This window comes from Ursus arctos, unplaced genomic scaffold, assembly GCF_023065955.2.
Source record: "Ursus arctos isolate Adak ecotype North America unplaced genomic scaffold, UrsArc2.0 scaffold_5, whole genome shotgun sequence".
Classification (NCBI taxonomy): domain Eukaryota; kingdom Metazoa; phylum Chordata; class Mammalia; order Carnivora; family Ursidae; genus Ursus; species Ursus arctos.
In genome coordinates, this window is record NW_026623067.1 from 6,036,333 (window position 1) to 6,056,893 (window position 20,561).

Consider the following 20,561-nt stretch of genomic DNA (forward strand, 5'->3'; position numbering starts at 1 on the left):
ATTGTGAGTGGATGAAAATGGTGATGTAAGAGGACTCTGAACTCACCTTTGCCATGGACGCACAAAATCTACACACCAAATTTATAGAACAATTCACTTTGAAAAAGATCTATGGCTGGGGCGCCTGGGTGGCGCAGTCGTTAAGCGTCTGCCTTCGGCTCAGGGCATGATCCCGGCGTTCTGGGATCGAGCCCCACATCAGGTTCCTCTGCTGGGAGCCTGCTTCTTCCTCTCTCACTCCCCCTGCTTGTGTTCCCTCTCTCGCTGGCTGTCTCTCTCTAATAAATAAATAAAATCTTAAAAAAAAAAAAAAGATCTATGGCTATCTGAACAGCTTCTACGCATAAAAAAAAACAGAGAACACATAGAGAATGGCAAGATAGATGGAGACACAGATATAAAGAAAATTTTTAACACAATATGGTAAGTTACAGTGGGAAGGGATAGTACTGAGGGGCTATGAGCAGATTTGTCTGCCCTGGGGAACAAAATATTGTTCTAGTTTAAAACGGTAACTAGAATATAATGGAAAGAGCCCTAGACTCCTGCCAAATAATGGGGGGGGGTTACTCTCTGGAACTCTCTCTAGTTTGGAGGGGCTGGTGAGCAGCACTGTTTATCTCCCACCCTCCATCTTAATACTGGATCCAGGAATATGGGCTAGGAAACATAGGTGGTCTGCCCCGGTGGTCCCCAGACCCCATAGCCCATTCCAATTCTGGACATTCTGGGGTACATAAAAAAGCTACAGCCTAAAAGACCAACTAGAATAAAGAAGATCCAGCCATAGATCTCCACAAAATTACACAGGAGCTTCTCTTACTCTCTCTAGGTCAGAGGGGCTGGCAAATATTATGATTTATGTTATCCTACACCCTGATAGCACAGATGGGAGCAAGGTCTGAGTTCCATAGACTGTCTGCTCCCTCTCTGCTTTAGCATACAGGTACACTAAATGCTCGGGAACAAAAGAAAAAAAAAACTACTTGTTGAAAAGAGCCATTAGCAATGGAGAGGAGGAAGATAGTGGTAGAAGGCTAAGACCCTAGGCTTCTCTCATCCCTCAAACACAACTAGATAACTCTCAAATCATCTCAAGTACCCCTAGAAAACAACCTGAAATCTGACAGAAAAAAAAATACTCCACAACTAAAGGGAGAGAAGAGAACACATGGGAAAAGGTAGGAATTGCAGAGAGATGGTTTAGGGGAGGAAGATGACAGGTCCTTCAGAGGGAGTGAGCCATGGTCATGAGAAGCACAAGAGAGAAAGGACCACACAGGGGAATGCACAAGGAAAACATTTCCCCACAGCTATTGCTTGGAAAATGAGAGAGGTCGAATTTAGTGAATTCTTGCAACAAGTGGGCCATAAAGCCTATGGTTTACAGTTTAGCAGGCTTGGCTGGGATAGAAGCCTAAGGTCACTATCTTGTTCCAGGAAAGAAGTCAGGCAAACAACCCAGAAGTAGATGGTATGGAATAATGACTTAAAGAACATCTGGGGCACACAGTAGGAAGATTATTTGCTCTTCTTGGAGTGTGTCCCTGAAGCAGCAGTCACAGAAAACCCTCTCCAGGACCTAAGTAGCTAGCTAACACTCCCTCACCTACACCTCAGCATAAACACAGAACCACCTGTAGGAAGCAGCCCAGCATCAAAATCGGGTTCTTGCTTACACAGCGCCCCACACCCCTGCATTCTGGTAGGACTAAGCTTCTCAGTCAATCTCGTCTCATTCCCAGTGCAGCAAGCTCCACCCTCCCAAAAGCAGCACAAACCCCTGCCCACACCAACTCTCCCAACCAGAAAGTTCTGCAGAGCCTCAGTTCTCATGGAAATGGTTTCAGGTCTCCTTTCACAAGGAGACCAGAGCACATCTAGTTAGAAGTCATCATATGCAGTCCAGGGACCTAACACTGGCCACTTCAGGCAAGGAGAGCCTCTTAAGATGACTGATTTGACAGATAAAGCAGCTAACACTCAATAGCAGAGCACACACAGTACACATCAGAGACATTCATTGAAGCACTGGGCCCTGGACACTACATGACCAATTCTTCATAAAACCATTACTTCCAGTAGCAGGAAACATAACTGGCTCCTCTAACACGGAGAAGTAGACAGTAATTAGACAAAATGCAAGATGGAGAAATGCATACCAAGAACAAAGGCACAGTCAGAGATCTAAAAATAATATGGCCAATTGAGAATTTAAAGCCACATTCATAAGGATACTCACTTAGCTTGCGAAAAGAATAGAAGACATCAGAGAGACCCTTACCACAGAGATGAAGAGTTAAAAAAGAATCAACTGGAAATGAAGAATGCAATAAATGAGATTGGAAACAGGCTTGATGAAATGAAGAGAAGGCTGCAAGAAGCAGAGGAATGAATTAGTGACCTAGAAGACAAAAAAATATGGAAAATAATGAAGTTGTAAAAAAGAGAGAAAGAAGAATTATGGAACATAAGAATAGACTTAGGAGACTCTGTGACTATATCAAATGTAATAACATTTGTATTATAGGAATCCAAGGGAAGAAGAAAGAGAGATGGGGGGGGGACGTTTATTTGAAGAAATAATAGTTAAAAAATTCCCTATTCTGGGGAAGGAAACAGACATCCAGAGCCAGGAGGCACAAAGAACTCCCAGCAAATCAACAAAATCAGACCAACATCAAGACATATTTCAATTAAATTTATAATATATAGTGACAAAAATATTCCTTAACATACAAGGGAAGACCCATAGTGCTAGCTGCAGATCTCTCCACAGAAACTTGGCAAGCCAGAGTGGTGTCATTGATATGTTCAAAGTGATGAGTGGGAAAAATCTGAAGCCCAGAATACCGTATCCAACAAGGCTATCATTTAGAAGAGAAAGAGATAAAGAGTTTCCCATACAAAGAAAAACTAAAGGAGTTAATGAGCTCTAAACCAGCACTGAAAAAAATGCTACAGAGGGCTCTTTTAGTGGAAAGGAAAGACCAAAAGTGACAAACACAAAAAGGATCAGAGAAAATCTCTGGAAACAATGAAAAAAAAATGAGTAATACAATGTCAATAAATACAAAGCTACAAAAATTACTTTGAATTTAAATGGACTAAAAGTTCCTGTCAAAAGACACAGGAACAAAAACATTTTTTGCTGCCTACAAAACACATTTTAGACCTAAAGACAACTGCTGATTTAAAGTGAGGGGATAGAGATATCATGCAAATGGATAGCCCTGGGTAGTTTAGTTGGTTAAGTGCCCCACTCTTCATTTTGGCTCAGGTCATGATCTCAGGGTGGTGAGATAGAGCCCTGGGTTGGGCACCATGCTCAGCTGCTGGAAATTCTCTCTCTTACTCTCCCTCCCTTCGCCCTCCCACCATTCACAAGAACTCTAAATAGATGATTGATAGATAATATAGATAGATGATGATAGATATAGATGATTGATAGATGATAGATAGATGATAGATAGGTGATAGATTAGATAGATAGATAGATAGATAGATAGATAGATAGATGATAGATAGATAGATGATAGATGATAGATAGATGATAGATAGATAGATTAAATCTTAAGAAAATTAAAAATGATCTTTTTCATATTGACCAAGTAGATGCTATTGGACATTTTGAGAGTTCTATGTTGTACATAAATTTAGGGGTATGAAGTATATCGATTGCATGAATTGGCAGGTGTTGAGAGTAGAACTTCAACACAGTTCTTCACACTATGGGTTTTGTATTGTTGTTTGTTTCTTTAGTTTTGCCTTTGATTACTGTCCTGATTCTTTTCAACACTAGTTGAGGTAAATCATATTGGCAGGAAAGTAGCCCTCAAGATACTGTAAGTTCAGTCAATGGAGAACAAAATCAATAGAAATACTTTTCAGTACTACAGGAATAGCTACATAAGGCTGTCTACAGCACTAACATACGTTCCGAAGAAAGCATTTATTTTTGTTGTTGCTGTTCTTTCAATGATTTTATGTATTTATTTATTTAACTTTATTTCTTTTCTGGAGAAAGAATTTATTTAAAGATCTCATTGGACACATTGAAAAGGGAGACAAATAAGTAGCACAGACTATAGGTAATGAATCCTGCTTAGAGACAAATTACCAAGTTAGAGCACAGAGAAACAGGCTCTTTTATGACACTTTTTTTTTTCTTCTAGAGACTGGAGAAGGGCAGACAAGGTAGTTGAGGTCTGGATAAAAACTCTAATTTGTTAATATCTTCTTGCTTATGTTCATGAAGAAATGTTCTGAATACTGTCCTAGGCTGTATACCCACCCCCAAATTAGAGAATACCTCCATTCTGATACCAGAAAATGCCATCCTAATGCTCAACTAAGACTACAGTTAATAAATTATGTCACAGAGCATTTATTACCTCTGGGTACATAAACAAGAACATGAAGAAAGCAAACAAATAAATAATCTAGTTCCTAAACCATCAAATTTAAGTGTCAGGTCACAAACAAACCAAGTGCATGTTTTTTATTTTCTTCTTAATGAAATAATTGACCTTGACCAGACAACTTCAGTTATCTGACAAACATGCAGAGCCATAACTGTGCAGATGGAATTTTTTGTTGTTGTTCTGATTTTCCTGCTCCCAATTTTAAATGCTAAAGACCCCCTACAGACCATTTACAAATTTTGTGTTACTATTATCCTCTAATTCTTACACAATGAACCCGATCCCCCACTTTTTTCTTTCCTTTTTACCTTTGGCTTTTCTAGCACACACAAGTAGAGCAAAGATCATTGTACCAATGGCCAGGAGAGACAGGATAATGGCCAACCCCACTATCCAAGGACAGTCCTCGGGGAACAAGGCATCTGAAAAATAGAGATTGTCTCACTTAGTAGTATCCACCTTAGCATCAGTGACTTGGCTGCTGGGAACAAATCCCAAGAGGTTTTATTTTAGGAGACATTGCAAGGAATTACACAGATTCTAAGCCTCATCTCTCTCTCCCTGCAATTCTACAGAATTCAGGAATGCCTAAGAGGTTTCTTTTTCCTTTCTTGTTCCTAATGTATGGAGATTCAGATGGTTATTTCATAAATTATCACAATGTTTTAATGTGCAGGAAAGATACAAATAATGCATCAAACATCCATGAGCCCACAATTAAGATTTAACAAACATTAATATTGCCATATTTTTGACAAATAATTCTCTTATAATAAAAATTCTACAAATGTGGGCTCCTGGGTGGATCAGTCAGTTAAGCGTCTGCCTTTGGCTCAGGTCATGATCCAGGAGACCTGAGATCCAGTCCAGAGTCAGGCTCCCTGCTCCATGGAGAGTCAGCTTCTCCCTCTGCCCCTCCCCCCATTCGTTCTGTCTCTCTCTCTCAACATAAATAAAATCTTTTTTAAAAAATCTACAAATGCAATAACATATTTATTTTTATCCTTTTCTCTCCTCTTTCTCCTATAGTTCCCCAAACTTAATTTACCGTGTCTTTTCTATCCAATTATTTTCTACATAAACATATATGTGAGCTTGACAATATGCCAATGAATGAGAGGCATATGGAGCTTTTCTAAAGATTAAAAGAGAAATTGAGACATTTTGGATAATAAACCAAATGGGATTCATGGTCTAGGTTCTAGAGACAGAGTTTTATTTCAGTTCAAAATTTCTTATGAGTTATCTGTAAGCTAGCAACTGAAATCAGCAAAATTGACTATCATTGATATTATTCTATTAATAATGTTGTTCCAAAAGAGGCACAAAGGACACTCTCACTCAAGGACTACTATCACTTAAGATCTCAACAAGATGTCTGTGTAGTTTTTAATTGATGATTTCAAGTACATAAATATAAAAAGTTAATATATTCCATCTCTTACATTCAGATTTTCAAGAGATTTATATAGATTGCCCCAACTGATAATTTCCTCTTATGTTTTAACTCTTTTTTTTTTCTATAAAAGTTTAAGTAAGACACTGTTAATTTCCCCTCTTCTAATTTTGTTTTACTAAAGTTAGTGGAAAAACAAACAAACAAACATCCTCTATTCTGGTGTGTGTGTTTCATTCACATTTCCAAACCTCAATTTCTCTTACTAATTATCTAAACCAGTGTGACTTTCCAAATTAAAGTAGTATACAAATGACATTTTTCTTGTTGCTAAAAGGTCATACAAATGTTTATTCATTGTAGAAAAATATATTGTGGCTCAGCATTTCTCTAAGTAATGGGGACACAAAAGAAATAGATACACAGTCTTGGGGAGTTTATTATTCTATCTGGGGAAATAGTGTAACATATAATCACAATAATGCATGAGTGAAGAGGGCACTTAACACAGAATGGGTTGAAGACAGCTTTCTGGGAGGATTAGGTTAGTAATGAGGGACCAGTAAGAAACCCTTAGTGACAGTTAAATGAAACAAATGTGTCAATAACAGCCTACAAGGGGTATTACATCATTGAATATGTTCAGAATTAATGTGGGGTAGGAGGAGTTGGAGACAAGGGAAATGAGGAATGAAAGATGAAGCTGGAGAGAGAAAAAAGGGCAAGAGAAAAAGCATTGTTGACAGGCTGCAATACTTCAAATAAGGATATTTGCATAGACAGGAAGTTGGAGGACATCATTTGGGCTAACTATTTCTTTGAAAGATTACTTTGGGTAGGCATAAAGAGTAGATTGTAATGTCTGAGCTTTTCTCTGCCTATGATACTAATTATATTAGTTAATGCTCATCACAGTTTTATGAGGTAGACACTAATATTAACTATATGTAACAGATGGGAACTGAGCACAGGGAGCACAGTACTTACCCAAGATCATGAAGCTGGTAAATGGCCCTACCAGGGTTCAACTTCAATTTGGCAGATAGGAGAAAACACCAACTTGTGAAAAGTGGCTTTCCCTAGGCAGTGGGATCAGGAGAAGTATAGGAGGAACTTTGAAAGATTCCTCAAAATACTTTATTACCATTTGAATGGTTTTGTACGTTCACATATTCATTTTTATAAAGTAGGACAATGGCATTTCTATCACAAAAAGAAATACAGAACAAGTCCAAATACTAATTTTTACATGTTCTCCACATTAAGAGTTAATAGATAAACTAGAACATTCTTCTAGTCTTTGTCAGTAAGACCCTCTTGATCAACGGTGATATCTCAAGATACAGATTTTGGAGGGAACTGACCTGCTATGGAAACATGCACTTCCTTCTCCACACTAAGTATTAGGTTCTTTACAACACAGGACACTTCTGCTCTTGAACTTTTGTCCACTGTGAGAGATGATTCCACATGAAACAGTCCATTTTCTCCTATCGCCTTTGTCTCAGAGGCTGGTGCCAATTGCAGTCCTTGATGGTCCCTCCATTGCACCTCAGGCTCTGGATACCAGTCCGTGGATGTGCAGGTCAACTTAATTTCCCTTTTATTGCCAGGCTCAATGTGAATACGAGGAATCAATCCTGAGCCTAGAATAGCCAAACAGAGACAGAGTACAATCTTCCAAGAGTTTTGTTGCCATTTTACATTTTAATTAGTGTCTATGAAACTCAGCTTTCTTATTTATAAAAGAGGGGGTTAGAAAAATAACTAGTCACAAAGAATTTGGCAGAAAACAAATCAGCTGTATCAATATTTAACAAAGTACCCAAATGCCAAGTATGTCTGTATTGTTTTCTTTCTTTTCTCTCCCCTTTGAAACATTGCTGATTATTTTATCTGACGATTCATAAATTTGGGTAGAAGAACACTCCATTAATTTATTTGCAGCCTCTAAAGCCAGAAGCACACATCAGTTGGTGTTTATCTGTGACAAATTGCTAGTCATTCTCTAAATATTTTTTTATCCCTAATTCTAAAGAAGTTTTTTTTGTTTTGTTTTTTTTTAATTTTATTCATTTATTTGGGACACAGTGAGAGAGAGAGAGAGAGAGAGAGAGAGAGAAGGAAAAGACAGGAGGAGGGGCAGTGGGAAAGGGACAAGAAGATTCCTTGCTGTGCAGGGAGCCTATTGTGGGCCTCCATCCTTGAACCCTGAGATCATGACTTAAGCCAAAGTCAGACACTTAACCTACTAAGCCACCGAGGTGCCCCAAAATGTTATTTTTAATGAGTTTCTTATAATTTTGGGAATGCTACTAACATCAATGTGGTCCAAATAACTAGGTATGGGTGGCTTACTGAGCAACTGAATACTATTAGGAGCTACATTTCATTTTTTTGAAATCTTTTCTTTATTTTTTATTATGTTCAGTTAACCACTGTATAGTACATCATTAGTTTTTGATGTAGTGTTCAACGATTCATTAGTTACATATAGCACCCAGTGCATATCACAAGATGTGCCCTCCTTAATAGCCATTACCCTCTTACCCCTTCCCCTGAACCCCCTCCCTTCTGAGACCCTCAGTTTGTTTCCCAGGGTCCATAGTCTTTCATGGACTATCTTCCTCTGATTTCTCCCACTTCAGATTTCTCTCCCTTCCCCTATAAGTCCTTGGTGCTATTGCTTATGTTCTACATCTGAGTGAAACTAAATTTAAATTTCAATGCAACATGTGACTAGTAGCCATCATTTTGGATAGACCACTTTGGGAAACAATGTAAGTTTTAACTGTGAATACCTCAACCCAGGTTAAGAATGCATATTCTAACCCCCTTACATTTAGGAGTGGCTTTGATATGCTGGTGGAAGTGTTTGAAGTGAAAATGATGTGTGTGTCTTCTAGAATATTTCCCTCAATGGAAGGAGATACATCTTTTCCTTCACTGTTTCTCCCTTCTCAAGCATCTATGAGTCATCTTCAAAAGTGGATTATGGCAAAACATTAAAATAAGAAATGTGTAGACCTCACAGTGTCCAGCCACTCTTCCAGCTCTGGGCTTCCTTCTCCCTTTACCTCAGAGAAAAGGAGTTCTGGTTAAAGCTACTCTCTTTTGAAGTTCAATGAATAGTAGTGTAGCATTCCACACAGTATTATGCACAGTAACTAATACAGTCTGTAACAATAACAACAACAACAACAACAACAAAATCAAATTACAGGCATAAAATTATTCTTGTTGTGGGTTAAATTGTGTCTTCTGAAAAGGTATGTTCAAGTCTTAACCTTCAATATCTATGCCCTTATTTGGAAACTATTTTGTACGTGTAATTAGTAAAGAGGAAATTATATGGGATTAAGGTGGGTCCTAATTCAAAATAACTGTGGCCTGTATAAACAGAAAGAATTTGGATAATTGGGACCATAATCCTGATGACAACTTGATTGTGGACTCTGGCATCCATGACTGTGAGAATATGCATTTCTGTTGTTTTCAGGCCATCCCGTTTGTAGTAATTTGTTATGGCAGCCCTATTAACTTGATGAAGGAAAATTATCTAATGTCATTTGATGTTGCATTGATGACCAGACTCTGATAAACACCAGGAGGAGGTGACTAGTCAATAGCTTGCTGCACCAGTGATGACCTCACTGGCACAGCCGTGCCCTCCAGTGCAGGTACTGACAAATGTTACTCTCAGAATACAATAGCTTTGAGAATCAGTAGAGCATCATGGTTATGAGGATAAGCTCTAGAGTCAATGGTTACATTTGTTCTGGCACCAGTGACCCAGTGTAACTAATGACCCAGTCTCTCTATACTTCTATTCCCTTTTTGTAAAATGAGGATGAAAATTGTCTCAAGTCAGATGATGGGTGTAAAGATTGCTTCATATAAAGTGTTTACTGGGTTATAATAAATAAATATTACTCATCTTTTTTTTTTTTTAAGATTTTACTTGACAGAGAAAGAGAGAGCGCATAAGAATGGTGAGTGGCAGGCAGAGGGAGAGGGAGAACCAGGCTCCCCACTGGGCAGGGAGCCTAATGTGGGGCTGAATCCCAAGACCCTGGGATCATGACCTAAGCAGAAGGCAGTTACTTAACTGACTGAGCCACCCAGGAGCCCCTACTCATCTTAGATAGTTCATCAATTAATTATACAAAGAAAAGATGGTTTTCATCTGCTGGGTTCTTTCCATTTGAAAGGTCATCCCATTGTACTTCATGTATTCAGGTTACCTCCTAAGAGTTGAAGGAAAATGAAATTATGGGTGGGTATGTTCTAAAGACAATATTATATTTATCAGGGTTTTATAGAAACACAATAAGTGTTTCATTAGTGTCAGAATTTCTGGGAAAGAAAAATAATGTATTTCAAATTATGCCATTCTGTTTATCTTATTAAATGTGTGAGCTAAGGGTAAAACACAACCTCTGAATATAGCATCAATTAAAAATAAGAGTGGGAATTATGGGTGGGGTGTATGGATAATTTCAGAGGTTTAAAACATGTATTCCAAGGGTTGCCTTAGCATTAATGACTAAATTTGAATTATGACGTCAAGACTAAAGGGTCAAAGTGGAGAAAATCTTCTCACCAGGAGAGGAAACCAGGTCAACTTGCTTGTCCTATTATTGTGGGTTTCTTTTCTCTTCTTTTCTTTTCTTTTTTCTTTTTTTCCATTTTACTAATTTAAATTCAATTAATTAACATATAATGTATTATTTGTTTCAGGGGTACAGGTCTGTGATTATCAGTCTTATATAATACCCGGTGCTCATTACAAAACATACCCTCCCCAGTGTCCATCACCCAGTTACCCCATCCCCTCTCCCCTCCAGCAACCCTCAGTTTGTTTCCTATGATTGAGTCCCTTATGATTTGTTGTCCTCTCTGATTTTGTTTTGTTTCATTTTTTTCCTCTCTTCCCTTATGATCCTCTGCCTTGTTTCTTAAATTCGATATGTCAGTGAGATTATATGATAATTGCCTTTCTCTGATTGACTTATTTTGTGTAATATAATACCCTCTAATTCCATCTATGTCATTCCAAATTGCGAGATTTCATTTTTTGATGGCTGCATAATATTCTATTGTGTATATACGTATGTATGTGTGAGTGTACATACCACATCTTCTTTACCCAGTCATCTGTTGATGGACATCTGGGTTCTTTCCATAGTTTGGCTACTGTGGACATTGCTGTTATAAACATTGGGGTGCAGGTGCCCCTTTGGATCACTATATTTATAACATTGGGGTAAATACCCAGTAGTGCAATTGCTGGGTTGTAAGGTAACTCTATTTTCAACATTTTGAGGAACCTCCATACTGTTTCCCAGAGTGACTGCACCAGCTTGCATTCCCACCAACAGTATAGGAGGGTTCCCCTTTCTTTATTGAGGGTTTCTAACTAGCATGCTTGAGACCTGGATGGTTTCTGGCAGTACAGGCTGAGTAAAATACATTCTTTATCTATTTTAAAAGCCTGGGATTTTCATTGTCTTATGGCCAAGGCAGGGAGAGAAAACTTATAGTATTCAGTATTATGAGGCTATCCTAACATGCCACCCAGTATCAGCATCTTCAATTTTATTTCTTGTCTCTTAGGAAGTATTTTGGTTGCACTTGCAGCCTATACTTGTGGTTGCCCTAATAGTTATTGATTGATGAATTTGTTTACCTGTACCCTGCAAGTGTTAAACTAGTTAGATAGTAGAGGACAGGGATGGTTATTGATTTTAAGTAGACTTTAATGTTGGTGTTCACTGAATCTGTGTTCTGCAAAAATTTTATTACCCACAACCCCCTGTATATTTAAACAGAACAGGGAATGTATTGATTCTGTTGTGACCCAAGTTAGAGAAGAATCTTTTCTGTAGGAGATAGTGTAGGACTGTGAAGCTGCCTGCACAGATTGCATCTCTATCAGGAACTGGTTATTCATCTTGGGGCAAATATAACTCCTCCAGAAAGGAGAAATGGATTAAAGAAATTCATGCCAGAAATTGCAGTAACTAAGGGAATCAAAAGAAATCATGAGATCTCCAGCTAGAGAACATCAAGGAATCAGTCTAAAGATCTGAACCACATGAAAACTCCTAATGCCATGCAGCACCAGACAGTACTTTGCATTGCGTATGGGTCTTGGACACAAGTGGATCCAACCTGGGAAGGACAATACAAGGTCATAAATAATTCACCTGGAGGAGGTGAGAGCATTGAATCAGCATAAGACTTTATGTTCCTGATTTATAATTACTAAGAACACCAGGTACAAAATGAGATGGCTCCGCATAATCAGCAAAATGTGGTAAAAAGCAGCCCACTCGAAATGCGTTCTAAGTACAACCCCCTACATTTAGGGAGTAGAGAGGTCTTTATTTGGAAAAACATTTGGATTCCTTAGAAGATATTTGTGATCATTATTAAGTCAATATTTATATACAAGTTTATATTACAATGGCCAGAGGGAGATAAAATTTCCTAAGAATTTAGAAGTAAGTAACTTTTCATTAATTTGGAATGCATTCTATGGGTGCACTGTAAAAGATTACATTTGCAAATAATTTACTTATTTCAAATATAAAATCCAGACATTTCTATTGCATATAGGGAACATGAGAATGTGCAACAAATTCCTTTGGTTATTGTGGAGACTTCTGGGATTAATATAAAGTTGGATGGAATTCATGGCTATTGTTTGTAATATTTGTCCACAGTGCAAATTTAAAATGTTGCCATAGGATTTACTCTAGTTTTAATTAAAAAAATGTTCTTAAGTAGAAAATACAACTTCTCTTGCATATATCATTTGGAAAAATCAATGAAGTGATGTATCAGATGATGTCATCTAAAAGACATAGGAGATTGTAAAGTAGATTCTAGAAAATGTGTCAATTAACCTCTGTGGAAACTCAAAACAAACTCAAGCACAAACACATTATCACAGTTTAGTGGTAATAGCTTCAGGATAAGAAATACAGTATTCTAAATAATCTAGGGTAAAATGGAAGAATAATGGGAAATTGTTTTCTATTTAGTGATAGAATAACTCTATACAAAGAACAAGTAAGTCAGAGATAAAGAAAATTGAGATGATCCTAAGAAATGACATGTTGTTCATTGAAGAAGCAACAGCAGCAACTGGCTCTCAAATTCAAGGCTCCTAGGAACGGTTTATCTAAGGTTTAGGAAATGTCTGTAGGACTTCTAGAACTGGATGTCTAACATATGGATTGCTTCAGAAGTTACCACAATAGAGTGAAAGATACCTGCTCCAAAGGTAAAAGGTGAATGGATGGACATAATTTCTCATCATCCCTGTTAGTGCCTGGTTAAATGCCTCCCTGTGAGTGACACTCATTTGCATACAGTAGAGACAAATTATGCAGGGATCTGACTAAAAAAGAATGTCATACTGAGAGTCAGCAATACCACATCTGACTGGACTATTGCCAGAGTGGGCAGCAGCAAGGTGCAGAAAACCCAGCCTCACAGCAGGCTGGTGAGATTCTCTCTCACCTCTGTTTAATTCCTTCTGTGTTTCAGAATAGAGACTAAGATACATTTCTGGAACTCTTCTGAGATAGATAGTACCTACTATAATACTTGTTCTTTCTTTCCTTCAAAGTAATGATGTTGGCATAGAAAAGATGCACATATATTTATACTACAGGCAACGAATTTTGGGACAGACTGATTAGATTAAATATTTAAACTTATCATTCCATGATAGTGTTATATAAATTCAGCCACCTCAATGCATATCCACAGATACTTTAGACTGCTGATAGAGAAACCAACACAATTTGTGCAGGAGTTTTCATTGCAGCGACTCACCTGTGACCAACACCTTGATTTGTGCTTTATTGTAGTATAAGGAGCTCTCAAAGAAACAACTGTATTCTCCTCCATCTGCAGGTTGGATTGGACGGATCCTTAGGGCAACGTGCCCTTTGCTAATATTCTCCTTCAGGAACTCTGTCCTCCCTTGGTACTCTGGCCTCTGCTCCTCCATGTTATTCTGGGAAGTACTATAACGATGCACCAGGCCAAAAGGATCAATCCGATACCATCGCACTTCCATATTCTGAGCATCCATTGATGGGCTGAGCTGGCAGGACAACACAGCCTCTTCCCCAACCAAGGCAATGACTGGTGCTCTAGGTCCTATCACATGGAATTGCCCTGGAAGTAATTTTGAAAACAAAGGAATCATCACTGAGACTATGAAGGCATGATTGAGACCATCTGATCAGTAAACAAAGACCAGGCTAACTGACATAGTGAGTTGTAGACAATTAATGAACAGATCTAAAATAAGGAAACACAATACACTGTTGGTGTTAGAAATAGTAGAGAATATGAAGCCAATGTGCAACAGTCATATGATCTTAACAAAAAATTAATTGGGTTTTCCCTTTGCCTATGATTGGAATTCAAATATGTAAATCTCATTGTTTATGCCTTATATGCATTCCAGTGTTATAAAATATTATCAATGAACAGATGAGAATATTGAGTCACTCAAAAATTAATGGTTGAGTCAGTGATTAATGAATTGAGTGAATGGTAAATTTCCTCCAAATACATTTTTTTAAATTTTTTATTATATTGATAGTCACCATACAGTACATCCTTAGTTTTTAATGTACTGTCCTCTAAATACTTAATCATGAAGGCACAAATTGAGAATTCTAATAGCAACAACCAATTATTTCCTTGTTTTAAAACATATATTACCTAATATTATAAAACTTAAATGAAATATAATGTGAAACATTTAAAATGAAATTTTTGTGTTAAGAAAAAATACAACACTATTTATATTTTTTCATTTTAGAAAATAAGTGTAAGATCCTTTATACAACATAAATTTTCTATAGTATTACAATAGTATAGGCATAATTAGAAACCATAGGTTAAATGCAAATCTTAAAAAAAAATAAATTTTGCCTGGTTTAAATCTTTTAAACAGCTACATAATCTTTTGTTCCAATATTAACATTTAAATATCTCTTTCTTAAGGATCTAGGGGTATCGTTTTGAAATGTAAACATCAAAAATGATAGCATTCCCATCTCTCTGTCACTGTGCATATTTAACCTAGACACACATGGTTCCAAGTTATAACTGCTTGCTTCTCATATATGTCAGGAAAGTTCTATTTTTCTTTTGGATAGAAGCAATGAACTAACACAGCACCCCCCCCAACTACTAGATGAACTTAAAATGATGTGTAGCAAAAAGTGTGCTAAACTATTTCAGTTAAGGACAATTTTTATTGTATATTCTGAGAAATGCATGTACTAGATTGAACTAACTTGACTGGAAAAGTGGGTGAGATTTCTTTCTCTCTTGCAGTCTCACTGATTGTTACATGATCAATTTCATTAGCAAATTGCTTACAGTGGGCATTACAATCTGGTTTGGTCCTTATTATTCATGAAACAATTCATTTCACTTTTATTGAAGAATAATTGACATTCCATATTGTATTCATTCCAGATGTACACTATAGTGATACAATAAAAAACGTTCACCATCTCATACAATGCTGTTAAAATATTATTGACTATATTCCCTATAAGACATCCCAATGTCTTATTTTATAACTGGAAGATGGTACCTCTTAATCCCCTTCATTTCTCTTCCATCCATCCATCCATCATTCCCTGACCTCTGGCAACCATCAGTTTGTTCTCTGTTTCTATGATTTTGTTTCTGGGTTGTTCATTTGTTTTGTTTTTAGATTCCACATGTAAGTGAAATTATATGGTATTTGTGTTTATTTGTATCACTTATATGTTTTATCACAATTCATGTTTTCATGAATGGCAAGATTTTATTCTTTCTTAAGGCTGAATATGAGTCCAGTGTGTATGTGTGTGTGTGTTTGTGTGTGCATGTGTGTGTGTAATTTCCTTCTTTATCTATTTACTGATTCACAGATTAGGTTGTTTCCATGTCCCGGCAATTGTAAAAAAATGCTGCAAATATTTTGGAATGCATGTGTCTTTTCAAATTAATGTTTTTGTTTTCCAAATACTTAGAAGTAGACTACCGAATTGTATGGTTGTCTATTTTTTTTAGAAACATCCATACTAATTTCCATAGAATATGCAGCAATTTGCATTCCCACCTACAGTGCATATGGATTCCCTTTACTCCCTCCTCATCACACTAGTTATTCCTTGTCTTTTTGATACTAGCTATTCTGACAGGTATGAAGTGGTGTGTCGTTATGGTTTTGACTTGTATTTCCCTGATACTTAGTAAAACGTAGCATCTTTTCATGTGCCTGTAGTCCATCCGTACATCTTCTTTGGAAAATATCTATCTAGGTTCTCTGCACATTTCTGATTCCTATTTTTCCCATGTGTTTGGCTAACATGAGTTTTCATATATTTGGATGTATTTGGATTCGTTATTGGATATATCATTTAAGAATATCTTCTCCAATTCAGTGGTTTGTCTCTTTGTTCAATTTTGTTGTTATTCTTGTTTTGTTGTTTTTTACTTTTGTTTTGTGTTTCCTTTTCTGTGAAACACCTTTTTAATATACTGTGGTCTTCTTTCTTTCTTTCTTTCTTTCTTTCTTTCTTTCTTTCTTTATGTTCAGTTAGCCAACATATGCTACATCATTAGTTATTGATGTAGTGTTCAATGATTCATTAGTTGCATATTACACTCAATTATTAATAATTACAATTATTACTTATTTATTATTCACTAGTTGCTTATTACACTCAATTATTAATAATTACATTTATTTATTTATTTATTTATTTTTGTTTTGTTATCCTAGGTTGAGTAGATGTATTAAAAAAAACGTCAGGGTGCCTGGGTGGCTCAGTTGTTAAGCGTCTGCCTTCGGCCCAAGGAGTGATCCCAGGCTTCTGGGATTGAGCTCCGCATGGGGCTCCCTGCTCCACTGGGAGCCTGCTTCTTCTCCATTCCCCCTGCTTGTGTTCTCTCTCACACTGGCTGTGCCTCTCTCTGTCAAATAAATAAATAAAAATTTTAAAAAATATCATTAAGAATGATATCAAGAGGGAGGCAGACAAGATGGTGTAAGAGTAGGGGACCTCACTTCATTTTGTCCCTGGAATTTAGTTGGATATCTATCAAATCATTCTAAACACCCACAAATTCAGCCTGAGAGGGAAGAAAATATATGTGGATATCTACAAGTAGAAAAATGACTGCGCTTTGCAAGGTAGGAGGTGTGGAGTCATGAATCTGCAGGAAAATATCAGAAGATAATGGAGAGGTGAGGAAGCCTCCATAAGCTGTCTACTGGAAAGTGATATTATACTGGATAGCAAAATTGGAAGCCTTAGAAATCTGCTCCAGGTAGAGACATCCCTTTCTGGAAAGGGCTCAGGGGATGGAAAAGGCAAAATTCTAGGTAGGTCACTGTGGTCTCAGGATCCCAGGAGACACAGAAAGAACCAAGTTGCCTGAACTGATAGAGTGCCCAAAGAGCTAGGCAAGAAAACTGGTTATAGTCGGCAATCCCAGGAGGTACTCTTAGCTCTGGTCTCTGTAAACCACAGCCAGGATGGTAAGGAGACTGCTCTTTGCCTGAACACCAGGTAAAAGACTAGAATGTGTGGGCTGTTTACCATCCCCTGGTGGGGATAAAGCAGGTGTGCTGATCACTGGGCAAAAGTTCTCAGGGTGGTAGCAGCCCCAGAAAGGACAGTTAGGGTGACACCCAGCCATGGACTTGAAGGAGCAGAGCAAGGTGTGTGTGTGTGAGTCCACAAATACTCCCAGTCCCAAAGACACAAAAGGCAGAGATGCTCATGGGTCCCTGGAAATCCCCCCAGGAGAATTGCAGTGGACTTGACCTATGGGTTTCTGTGGGGCATGGTGCACACAGAAGTGGAGACGGTTTGACCCATAGAGTTTATTGAAGAAGGGGGATCCTGATCTTGTGATTCTGTTCTGGTGAGCCGGTCATGGCCATTTTTGCTCTAACCCTTTGAAGAGGGGCAGAAAGCTGCCAAGGAACAAAAGCCACATGAAGGGCCAGCTTACATTAGGCTCATCCCCCCTGAAAAGGGGTGGCAGACTCCACCCAGGCAAAGATATCAGAAAAGCAGTGAAAAAACCACCCCCCCCCAGACAGACTGGAAGAAGAGGTGAATGATAAGCTTATGGATCCCACAAGACTAACAATCCAGCACCAGGGAAAATAGTATATTGAGCTCCACGCATTTCCTCATGATTTGTTTATCCTTCAATTTAAAATTTTCCATTTTTTTCTTTACCCTTTTTTATTTCAATTAGATTCTTATTTTACCAGCTTATGCATTTAAGTTGCCTTTTAACTTTTATTTTTTCACATCTACATTTTAAAGATATATGCTTCAGTCTAGTTCTTTTTTCTCTATATTCAATTTTATTTTATATAAATATAAATGTTGCTTTCTTGCAATTTTGTGATGTAGTGTCTTCTAACACAGAGACCAAAATTAAATCAAGAATAAGAGGACCACACTGCTTTGTCTACCTTTGAGATTATAGTCTCCCCCCCCACACACAGTTTTTTAATATATAGTTTTGTTGCATTTGTGCTTTGTGTGCTTTTATGTTGTGGCTTCTGACCACTTTGGATTTTACTAGTGTGTATTTTCTTGGATCATGATTGATATTTTGGACTAGGTTCATAAGCTTACCTATCCTTCCATGAGCAGAATAACTGGAAGGAGGAAGTCACAACAAAAAAGCAGAGGCAATGTTCTCAGCCACAGAGCTAATCAATATGGTTATAAGTAAGTTGTCAGAGATGGAATTCAGGATAACAATAATAAAGTTAATGGATAGGGTTGAAAAAAAAACCATAAATGACAATACCAAATCTCTAAGGTTGGAAATGAAATCTAATCAGGCTGAAATTAAAAATGCTATGAATGAGTTGTAAGCTAAATTGGTCTAACAGCTAGGGTCAGTGAGGCAGAAGAGACAATAAGTGATCTAGAGGACAGGCTGATGGAAAGGAAGGAAGTGGAGGAAAAGAAAGACAACCAATAACCCATGAAGAAAGTCTTAGATCAATTGATGATGCTATGAAAGGAACCAATGTCAGATTTATTGGAGTGCCCAAGGGGGTGGAGAGAGAGAGAGGGCCAGAAGATATATTTGAGTGAATCATAGCTGAGAACTTCCCTAATCTAGGGAGGGAAGAAGGCATCCATGCCCAAGAAGGCATGGTTAAAATCAATAAAAATCAATGAAATCAATAAAATAAAATCAATAAAAATAAATCAACACACTGACATATAATAGTGAAGTTTCCAAATCTTAGAGTGAAAGAAGCAGCTAGGGAGATAAGGTTCCTTACATATGGAGGGGGGGATCATCAGAATAACATCAGACCTATACACAGAAACCTCACAAGCCAGAAAGTGCTGGCATGACATATTCAGGGTACTAAATGAGAAAACCATGCAGCCAAAAATACTTTATCCAGCAAGGCTATCATTCAGAATGGAAGGAGAGAGAAAGAATTTCCAGGACAGGCAGAAACTGAAAGAATATGTAACAACCAAGCCAGCCTTGCAAGAAATATTAAAGGGGATACTGTAAATGAAGAGAGAACCCAAGAGTAACATAGAAAGTAACAGAGATAATCTACAGAAACAGGAGTTTACAGGCAATACAATGGTACTAATTTTTTATCTTTCAATAGCTACTCTGAATGTAAATGTGTTGAATGCTCCAACCAAAAGACACAGGGTATCAGATTGGATAAAAAAGCAAGAACCGTTCATATGCTGTCTACAGAAGACTCATTTTAGACCTAAAGACACCTCCAGATTGAAAATGAGGGAGTGGAATTTACACACTAATGGGCATCAAAAGAAAGCTGGGGTAGCAATCCTCATATCAGAAAAATTAGACTTTAAACCAAAGACTGTTGTAAGAGATGTAGAGGGATATTATATCACATTTTAAGGTTCTATCCAGCAAGAAGAGCTAACAACTGTAAATATTTATGCCTTCAATGTGGGAGCAGCCAATTCTATAAACCAATTAATACCCTAATTAAAGAAATACATTGATTGTAATACATCAACAGTATGGGATTTCAACACCTTACTCAAAGCAATGGACAGATCATCTAAGCAGAAGATCAACAAAGAAAGAAAGGCTTTGAATAACTCACTGGACCAGATGGACTTCAAAGATACATACAGAACATTCCATCCTCAAACAACAGAATACTCATTCTTCTCGAGTGTGCATGGAACTTTCTCCAGAATAGATCACATACCAGGTCACAAATCACGCCTCAACCAATACCAGAAGTTTGAAATTATTCCCTGCATATTTCAGACCACAGTGCTTTGAAACAGGAACTCAATCACAAGAAGAAATTTGGAAGGACACCAAGCACTTGGAGGTTAAAGAACATCCTGCTAAAGAATGAATGGGTCAACTAGGAAATTTAAGAACTTAAACAATTCATGCAAACTAATGAGAATGAAAACACATCGGTTGAAAATCTATGGGATACTGTAAAGGCAGTCCTAAGAGGGAAGTCCATAGCAATCCAAACCTCACTCAAAAAATTAGAAAAATATTTACCTTTGCTATAATCATTTTTATATATTTATTATTTTTATTAAGATCAATTAGTCAACATATAACACATCATTAATTTTTAATTAATATTTTTTATTATATTATGTTAGTCACCATATAGTACACCCCTAGTTTTT

General features: G+C 37.3%; 1 protein-coding gene across 1 annotated transcript in view; it reads right to left on the minus strand.

The window, feature by feature from the left end:
- Window positions 1–20,561, minus strand: part of LOC113261861 (butyrophilin subfamily 1 member A1-like) — a 62,562-nt gene that overhangs the window by 27,705 nt on the left and 14,296 nt on the right. The window contains exons 2-4 of the mRNA XM_057307357.1: window positions 13,669–14,016; window positions 7,185–7,466; window positions 4,733–4,846 (exon numbers count right to left, since the gene is read on the minus strand). Of these exons, the coding sequence (XP_057163340.1) occupies window positions 4,733–4,846; window positions 7,185–7,466; window positions 13,669–14,016 (744 nt within the window). The remainder of the gene's footprint in view (window positions 1–4,732; window positions 4,847–7,184; window positions 7,467–13,668; window positions 14,017–20,561) is intronic.